The sequence below is a fragment of the Pygoscelis adeliae genome, unplaced genomic scaffold (genome assembly GCF_000699105.1).
Source record: "Pygoscelis adeliae isolate BGI_AS28 unplaced genomic scaffold, ASM69910v1 Scaffold458, whole genome shotgun sequence".
NCBI classification, from domain to species: domain Eukaryota; kingdom Metazoa; phylum Chordata; class Aves; order Sphenisciformes; family Spheniscidae; genus Pygoscelis; species Pygoscelis adeliae.
The window spans coordinates 783,821-793,446 of NW_008825352.1; the positions used below are offsets into that span (position 1 = coordinate 783,821).

Consider the following 9,626-nt stretch of genomic DNA (forward strand, 5'->3'; position numbering starts at 1 on the left):
AGCTGCGAGCGTGCTTGGGAGCGGCAGCCACGGCAGCGCTCGCCGTGCTCGGCTGCTGCCTTCCCTCCGGAAAGGCGGGCAGCCCACGGGAATCTCGTGCCGCTTCACCTCGGAGGCAGAGAAGCGTGGTCGGTGGGAGATTTTTAGCCAATTTCACATGTTCACCAAAGCTCTTGCCTTTCCGGATGGTGCTCTGGTTTTGTGCTGAGTAAATGAGCTGCTTCTCTGCCGGCAACCCCCCTGAAAGGTTTATCTCGGCAGATGCAGGGAGAGGATAGCCGGTGAGGAGCTTTGCCCAGCCGCCATCCCTTTTAGCAGGAGCTGAGCCCGGCGGAGCCGCAGGGTGGTGGTACGTGGCGTGGCCGGGGTCTGGCTGACTCGAGGTGAGCCCGGCGCTGCCAGCCACCTCCTGGGGTCACCTCGGGTGGATTTTGACTTGAGCCACCCAGGCTCTGCCCACAGCCCGCTCCCGTGCAGGTGCTGCATCACTGGGGAAAGGGTTTTCATGAGTAACTTTGGTACAAGCCGGGCTGGAAATGGCTTGTTGCTGTGCTGGCAGCAGTCTGGCGTCCTCCTCTAACGATACCACCCCGTGTCCTCCCCGCCTGCCTCACAGCAGCGTGGAGCTGGTGGATGTGACAGCGTCGAGGCCACCTCCGAACCGTCCGGCTTCACGCACCACTTCTCTGCACCGTCCTTTCAGCTGCCTCCCTCTGAAAACACACAATACTCTGAGGTTTTTTTCCCCCCATCCCGCGCAGGCGGTGTGTATTTTGGCGTGGAGATGTAATCGGTTTGAGAATTCGTGCTCCTCTTCCATTGGGAGCCCTGTGCCGGGCGGGTGGCAGGCTGCGCTGCTGCGGTGGGAGCTCGTTTTGCAGGAAAACCAGATGCAGGGCTGGTTCAGGCTGGCTTACATCGCCTGGGATGCTGCTCCCTTGGACATCCCCTCTCCCAGACTCCCCGTGCTCGGGGTCCTTCCTTCCCCTTGGTTCTGCACGTCTGAGCGTTTGGCCCTTGGTGGTTGTTTGCAACATCAAAGCGAAACTTAGTCCAACTCAAAATGCAATTTGCAGACCCCAGCATCTGTTACGCGGGGCAGATCAAGCAGTCAGATGTCTGCAGGGCGGCGAGGGGCCGCAGCCTCCTCCTCTCACCCTTACAACATGTGTCCTGGGGAAGATCAAATCCTATTAACCCGCAGCTCTACTTGCAAATTATACCATGAGAAATCTGCCCCTTAGGATTTCTTAACAAACGAGATGCAGAGCAGCTCTGCACACGGCAGAAAAGTCGGCAAGATTTTTCTGGTCCAGCCTTGAATAATTCAGTAGCTTGGGTAGGACAGGAGTGACGTAGCTCTTCAGCGCAGCTACCTCTTGGAGGTCTGCTTCAACCATCTCGGCTCCAACCATCTCGGCTCCAACCATCTCTCCTTAACCTGCGACAGGTACTTCCCACGTCCTTGCTGTTGAGGAGGTGGGAAACCATCAGGTAGTCTTCAGGATCACAAACAGGACAAAAACCGCCGTAACGTGACCTCTTCTGCGTTGGGGTCTCCTGTCCCAGTGCAGGTCCCAACTATTTGGGGAAAAACTGGGGAGTTTTTCACCGTAGTAAGAGCTAAGGGTCTGCGTGCTGTCAATGTCATAAAAGAGGCAATGTCCTGGTGAACTAAGGGAGTTGTTTGTTTTCATCCTTGGTTGATGACTAAGAGTTATCCGCATCTTTTGGGATGGCTTTTGGGAAGCAAGATGATGTTCTCAAGGCGGCCTCGTAGCAGAGAGCTGCATCCCAAAATCACTGCCAGCCAGGGCACCATCTGCAGTCCTCAGCACGAGTCTGCGGGGATTAGGGGAAACTGGATGTCCTCACATGGTTGGGTGGCCCCAACTAGTGGAGTTTGAGGACACGTGGGGTTGATGGTCTCTGGAGATGTTTGAACTAGTAGAACTTGAATCGGAGTCTGAATGCGTTTTATGCGTCTTTGAACCCCAAACCTGGCGACTGCGATACGGACCAGTTTCTCGACGCAGTCGTGCTACTGGATTCATCTAGCGTGGTGTCTTGTCATGCGTAGGTACCAGCTGTTTTGGGAAAGTGGTAAACCTGGAAGCCTGGAAGATTTCTGTTGTTTCCAAAGCAAGTTTTTGGTGTGCTGCTGTATCTCTCATTGTGCTTCCCCATCTCGTAACGCCAGTCAGAAGCTACCTATGCCACGTGGGCAAACCTGGCCGTGCCCAGCCATGACCCCGCAGGCTTGCAAGCCTGGAGCTTGCTTCCTGGCTGTCAGAACTCTTGAAGACTTGAGCACAGTTCTCGGGTTTGCCATGAGCAGATCTGGATGCACAGAATAAGAAATGTGGGTGGCCAGGCTGAGTCGGGCAGGAGCAGGCCCAGGGGACAGTTGAGGTTTCTTAGGGTTTGAGCTGAGATGTTTGATGCAGCCTCTGGTGTGCGGCAGGCCTCCCCACTGTGGGAGGACTGAGTTGGACGTTACAGCACTGAACCAGCCTCTCTCCTTTCCGTGCAGCTCCGAGAGGATCCAGGTGACCCTGAACCTGGATGGAATAGTTCAGGTGCTGGACTGCCACCTTCATGACACGTCCATTGGGATGATGACCAGAATTGCAGTCCTGAAATGGCTCTACCACTTGTACATCAAGACTCCTCGTAAGGTAGGTCAGGGACTCGGCATGTGAGCCTACTGCTTCCTCCGTGGGACTGAGCTTGTCCGCTCCCAGCCTGCTCCTTGCCTTTGAGTTGGCTGTAATTATCTTGGTTAGCATTGTGACCAAGTGTCCACCTGCCTTTTCTGAGACGGCTTTGGCTGCTGGATACCCAGTAGCTTAAGGAAGAAGAGCTCTCCAGCTCAGATGGAAGATGCTGGTGAAGCTTTTGGCAGCCTCCCCTGGGGCGAGAGGTCCTGTGGCAGGGACTGACCAGGCCTACAGGACTGATGCCGTCCGTCTTTCTGGTTCTAGATGTTCCGACACACCGACAGCCTCTTCCCCATCTTGCTGCGGACCCTCTCAGACGAGTCGGATGAGGTAAGTGCTGCAGAAGTCCTCCTGAAAGCTTACTGTCTCCACATCTAGCTGGGCTTTGGATTTTTTGGGTTGAACCGAGGGATTTTGTGAGGCTTGGCTGGTGTTGGCACTGGGGAGTTTAACCCTGTGGGCTAGACTGAAGAAGACCCAGTGCAGAGCCTCGCAGGTAGCTGCCGGGCTGAAAGCCCTGCTGTCTCCGTTAGGCTGGTGTGTTTGGGACCTTCTGTCTGTATAAACCTTCTTCTCCATCTCTGAGAGTTGATCCGTCAAAGCCAACTCCTAAAAATCCTTTTTGCCTGCCTGGGAAGACAGCTGGGGCTTCAGGTCCCAGAGCTGACGTCTTTCCCATGGGGCTGGGTCACGGTCAGATCCTTGGTGAGCGGGAGTTCGGGCGCCTTGCAACAGCTCTGTAGGGGTGCGAGGGGGGTTGTGTCCAGCCGGCACTGCAAAATCCAAGTCGTGAGGCGGTTAAGCAGCACCCGCCGCTGGCAGGGGCTGGGAACCGCTCGGCTTGGAAGCGAGCAAAGAAAATCGGGCGGCGATGAGTGAGCCAGCTTGCTCTGCCTTCGCTCTCCTGCCTGCGCCTCGCCCTCCCAGTGCAGTGCTCTTCACCTCCCGGGCTGCTCCCTTCCCGAGGTGCTGCACCGTTTTCCCGTTTCCTTGTCCTTCTTCCTCACCCCTCTTCTCTGGTTCCAGTCATCTCAATTTTGCCGTCTTTGTTGTCTTCTCCCCCTCTCCGTTGCACCCTGGAGCATTTCTAGTGCTTGGGTGGGAGGCTGGCAGCTTCGGCACACAGCTGGCCCAGGCGCTGGTAGCGCTTCTACCATCAGCTGGATACCTCTTGCCCAGAGCTGCGAATGATCCTGGCTGGTTTTTTGGGCCAGACCTTCCTCGTGGAATAAAAACCACGCGCTGTCTGCTTTGCCTTACCCGCTCAGGGCATCAAACCCCAAACCCGCAGTAACTCCCCGTGCGTGAGGGGGTTAGTAAGAGAGAAGGGAAGGGAATAAGCAAGCGAGGGAATGACTTGCGCTTGCAAAGGCAAGCGACTGCCTGGCCATTTTCCATACCCTGCTGCTTACGATGCAAACCTTTCCAAAAGAGTCCCCAAGCACACATCTGCCTTTGCAATGCTCTAGAAAGCCTGCATCTTGCAGATAGTCTCTCCAGCTTGGCAGGAGATCGCAGTGAGTCATGTTGCAATTACACTGCTTATTAATATTTGAAAAAAGCAGTGAAGAAAGGACCCTGGTGATGCATTTCCTCCATGTGACATAACTGGGAATGGCTCAAAAGTAATTTTAAGCTGATTTATTTAATCCTGTCTTCTATTTATTTAAATGTTTGGAGTTGGTTTTTGGTGGGGTTTTTTTTTTTTAAGGAAATCCATAGACGAGTCAATCCATTAAACACCACTGCTCAGCTGGCTCTCAACCAGATTTGCTGCTCTCTGCAGAGGAAATAGAAATGACCGAAATAGTAGGGGGTTTTTGAGCTGGGCATTTTTGGGAACGATGAAGACAGATTGAGCTAGCTAACCTGCAGTGTCAATGCCTTTTAGAAAAGGAGACGCGGGGTGCTTTCTTAGCCATTACTCCCTGCTCGGTACAGTATTTGTATGCACGTTCGCGTTGTCCTAGAGTAGATCGGGATCCCCAGAAGTCCTTGGCTAACGGGCTGGGGATCGCTGGGTTAGCGTGGGGTCCTGTGTGAGCTTCCCCATCAGTTCTCTGACGGGGAAGCATCTCTCTCCCCTTTCCAGGTGAGGGCTCCGTGCATTGTGTGGTGCAGCGCGGGGGGTACACACGTTTGCAGGGCTTTTTTGCTGTCTTCATCCTGCGATGCTGCCCTCCCTCCCCAAGGGAACCTGGCTGGGCAGCAGTGCCGGTACCGTCTTTCTCCCCAGCAAGGCTGAACATCCTTTTACAGTGCCTGCAGAGCCCCTGGCCCCCGTGCAGGGTTTGGAGGCTAGCTGTCGCTCTCCTGATGCACTCTGAAGCTGTCCTGGAGCAGTTGTTTCTCACTAGCTTGTCACCAAAGGAGAAGATGGCTTTGGAGGGTCAGTGCTAGTCAGGGCTTTACATCAAACTGAAAGACCATGCTCAGGCACCTTATTTTTAAGGTCCGGTCTTGCTGAGCTGCTCGGAGTAGTCTCTCTGTGCACTTGCCATAAATAATCAAGCCCAAAGCAAGGAGGGACTCGTGCTGGATGGAGCCGGATCCATGCCCTTTAAGTTGTCACGCCTGTTTTTATCCTTAAAGCAGCACAAGGTGTTGCACCACCTCCACCGTGCTGAACAGGGGCCAGTATCTCATGATGCATCTGCGGCGTCCTGAGTCATCTCTGCCTTCTCTCCTGTTCCCCTTCCTACCCAGTTCCCCCGCGCCAGTGAAGAAATGGTCAAGAGACCTAGTTAAGATTCACAAAGGCAGCGCGGAGAAGTAAGTTGGAGCGAAGCTGAAGCAAGCAGTTCCCTTTGATATGTAGACAAGTCAGGATACAAGGATTCCTGGCTGTCAGATGCTGTACTGCTGCACTGCGTCACCTCGTGCCGGTTCCCGTGTTTCCCCGGCAGGGAGATGCTCCGTCCCGCATTTGAGACCTGGTTTTGAAGGCTTTAAAAGCCCCGGTTAAAATTTGAAGTCCTTAAAAACTTCCTTACAGCTCCAAGACTAACAGGATCCTGCTGGGAATGGGGTTTTCTGCACAAACTGCTCCTTTCGTCGGTGCAAGTCTCACAGCCCTGACACCTGGCTGCAGAATTGATGTTAGAAAAGGTGAAAAGTCAAAGCCCAAGCGCCCTTTGGGAGCAGTGGGTTGGACCTATCCACCCACAAGTTAAAAGCACCGCTGCTGGAAGGCACTGCTGAAAGGAAGAGCTGCTCTTTGGGTCATCTCCCTCTGCAAGCTCCTGATGCAAAGGCAGCTTCAGTTCCCTGGGTCCTTCCCGGCTGGACCCGGGTGCTGAGTTCAGGTGGACACAGCAGGCGGTGAGGGCGTCTCTGAGAAAACTGTGAAGCAGTGACACTGCTGGATTTCTTTCTTTGCTTTGTTTTCCTTTCTCCGGCTCCAAAATGGAGTTGTTTCTTTGCGGCTGAACGTGTTCCTGTTCCCTTATCTGCTCCTCTCAATCTTGCTGGGGGTTGGAAGTTGTGCTGGGACTTTTGTCTGACTCATGCAGGAATGACGCATGAGGTGGTGCTGGTGTCTGATGTGAAGCAGGATAGGCTCCGGCTTCCTCAGCTCTGCTAATGTGAAAACCTACCTGCGTTTGTGCAGTGGCCAGGCAAGGCTTTGAATACAGCAAGAAGATCCGAACGGTTTCTTAGCTTGCTGTTTGCAGCTGTATCTCCTCGAGCATCCTTAGGAGTCTCCTCCTGGCACCGGATGAGAGTTGGTACGCTTCCCTAGAGAGGGTTAGCTGAGCCTGGGCTACCACTGCCTGCGGAGGTAGTGATGGACCTGAACGTCTGCGTGACCTTCAAGCCAACTTCTCCATGACGAGCTGAAACATTTTGCCCCTCTCTTGGGTTTCCAGTATTAAACTAGGAGAGGAGGAACCCCAGGTATGGTGGTACACTGATATTCATCTCTCTCCTGTACCGTTAAGTCCTAAACCCCTCCTGCATGTCCTGCTGCAGCACCGCAGGGTTTCGAAGCCCAGGCCTCTGCCCTGCTCTCTGAGCTGTGCTGTCGCGCTAAATCCTGGCGAACTTCTCCCATCGCACCCGATTCCCAGTACAATGAAGCTGAACAAAAGCTTGTGCCAAAGCGAATAGCTGTCTTAGCGTGGTTTAGTTTGGAGCTTTGCTCTGTTGGTTTTAGAGCCATTGTGCTCCAGCTCCCAGCCTTTAATTCACCACGGCCGAAATATTGTGACCCCATGCGAAGCAGAGGGTGTAAGCTAAAGACTGCGCAGAGGAGAACTCTAATGTAGGTGTGCCTAGCGTTTGTTTTAATTTTTGTTGGTGGTAAAGCTTCTCTGGAGAGAGATTCAAAGCTACAAGGTACCGAAGCGGGGAAGCTACTCGTTTTCAAGAGGGAAGTTACACTGAGGGTGAGCTTAGGACTGAAATGGTGGGGTGCAGAGAGAGGTGTATAATTTCAGTTGGATGGTGGAAAATGTGGTCAGCCCAGCTTGCCATACGTGGAAGCAGCCCCTAGGCAGAACGTCTCAAAGCAGGGTGGGGCGATACTTTCTCCAAGGACTCGAGGCATTGCAAGGGCACTGGGTTGAAAGATAATCTGTGCGCTGCATCGTGCAGGCATAGGAAGTTTCTCGGGGGGAGCGCGATCCACAGGGAGCTTCTTGGCTCAGCACCAGTTCCGGACCGTAATTGCATGGCTCGCGTATACGTATGCATATGCAGTTTATATGTATACCGAACAGCTAGTGGTAAACTGGCAGTCTGGGCTCAAGGCGGTGCTTGTAGCGCTCCTGAGTTGAAATCACAGAGCAGATTAAAACCGAGGAAAACCTGTCTGCCGCGGAGGACAGGCAATCCCTGTCCGGGGGAGCTGACTCGGGGTGGGTCCAGGCTGGGATGAAGGTGTAGAATGAGAGATTGGGTGAGCTTGGCTTTGGGTGCCTGGCTCCCCGGGGTGCGGAGGGGAGGTGCTGGATGGGAGACAGGGTAGCAAATAAAAACAAACCCTTTGCCCGTCATTAGCTCTGGGACTCTGGGTGCTGAATTTGAAGGGGTTGCAGGCATCCAGCTCCCCCCCCCGCAGCGTGGCCCGCAGGGATGCTCCGGGGCAGCTCCGGCTTCCTCCAACCCCATCCCCCCGGCTGGACCTGGCCTGCCTCCTTCCCTGCCCTCTTAATGCATGAAGAAATACCTCCTTGGCATCCCGCCCTGCGACTGGCATCAGGTGGCGTGTTAAGCTCCCCGGACGCTAATTAAACACATTTAAAGAGGTGTTCTGAGCCGTGACAGCGCTCGTGCTCCTGCCGCTCGGGGTGCTGCAGGCCTGGCCCTCACGTGCCCGCAGCAGGGACAAATGGGGGATTTGCAAAAGCGGGAGGGAGGATGGGGAGTTTTCAGGTTGCAGCTTGGTTTTGGGTGGTTGGGGCCATATTACCGCGGGACACCGAAACCCCCCCCGCCACTGCCTGCTGTATTCGCTGATGCTGTGAGCGTGTGTTAGCACGACCTGGCAGGCTTTGCCCTGGGGAGGAGAGGAGAAGCCCCCAGCCCCGCTGCCTTCCCTCTGCTCCCCATCCCCTCCCAGCCACGGGCTGAAATCCAGTGGCTGTAAAGGGGAAAAAAAAGGTCTTGGCAAGATCAGAGGATAAAAGTTGCTGTGCCGGGGACCTGAAAAGAGGTCCGGTTAAATTGGTGTGGGAAGATTAATGGTGTTTTTTCTTTTCTTTTTCTGTCTTTAAAGCCGGTGGAGGCGGGGGGGGGGACACGCAAGTTTGCTTTTCACACCGTGTGTGTCTGGGGCTCGGGCCGCCCGGCTGGCGGCCGGCTCTGGCGCCTGCCCATGCTTGCCTCCCCTCTCCTGGCTACAGCTAAAAGGCTTGGAGGCGGGGGGGGAGGAAATAAAACAAAACAAATGAAGCCCTCTGGGGAAGTCTCGGTGCACGCTGCGGTGGCAAGGGGCTGCGGTGGAGCAGGAGGAAGCACCCAGCAGCAGCCTTGGCTTTCCTGGTCCCCACCGGGTCACTCCTCCACCCCACTACCTTGCTGATCCTGGTAATGCCGTGGGGTTTTCCACAGCCACCCTGATCCCCTGATCAAACGGTCCCCTTTGAAGAAGTGCTTTGCAGCTCTTAACCTTCCTGTTCTCCATCTTGGTAGCATCTTGCTTCAGCTGGATTCCTGTCTTCTCCTTGGCAAGAATAACCTTGTCCCTGGTGTCGCGTGCCCCGTTTTATTGCCCTGGGACATCCGAGGCCATGAGCACCTCCCCGCTGCGCGCAGGCATTTTAATCTTTTCTTTTTTTCTTTTTTTTTTTTTAACTTTTCCATAAATACCATCAAGGACAGCATCTTCAGGAGCTCAGTCCCTATCCCCGCCATCCTGTGTACCCCAGGAGCTGCTGCTGCAGCCTGCCCTGGTGTCCTGGTAATCAGCACGTGCTGCAGGGTGCCAGGTCTCGCTCCCCAGGGGTCTGCAGCAGATTTGGGGTCACCTCCCCTTCCTCTGCAATGGGCCAGGGCCAGCCCAGCATTTTGGCCAGAGGCAAAGTCCTCCCCAGGAGCATCAAGGTGATGCTTTGCGGGCGTGCATCCATCCACCACGTGCCATTCGGGGCCTGCTTTTCCCCTGCGCCACCGACAGTAGAGCTGGTCTCGGCTCCGTTCAACCAGAACAAGCGGCAAATTAACCTGACCTAGATCTGGAGAAGCCGGAGAGACCAACAGTTCCGTGTGCCCTCAAAATCTGTGCTCTGGAGGCAATACAGGGAGAAATCTTGCCTATTCCCAGGGAGGAGAAATAGCTGCTTATTTATAACAGCTTATTTATAACTGTCTGATAACCTGCTCCTCGTCCCCCGGCCGTGCAAAGAGCTCGCCCTCCCCCGTGCTGCTCTTCGTCCCCCGTGCTGGGAGCGGCTTGCGGCGTCG

At 54.8% G+C, this 9,626-nt stretch overlaps 1 protein-coding gene across 1 annotated transcript in view; it reads left to right on the forward strand.

Moving 5' to 3' along the window:
• The window catches only part of VAC14 (Vac14 homolog (S. cerevisiae)), a gene marked incomplete at its 3' end in the record, with an annotated part of 63,661 nt that overhangs the window by 17,087 nt on the left and 36,948 nt on the right, over window positions 1-9,626 (forward strand). Inside the window, exons 11-12 of the mRNA XM_009330384.1 lie at window positions 2,534-2,678; window positions 2,985-3,050. Coding sequence (XP_009328659.1) covers window positions 2,534-2,678; window positions 2,985-3,050 — 211 coding nt within the window. The remainder of the gene's footprint in view (window positions 1-2,533; window positions 2,679-2,984; window positions 3,051-9,626) is intronic.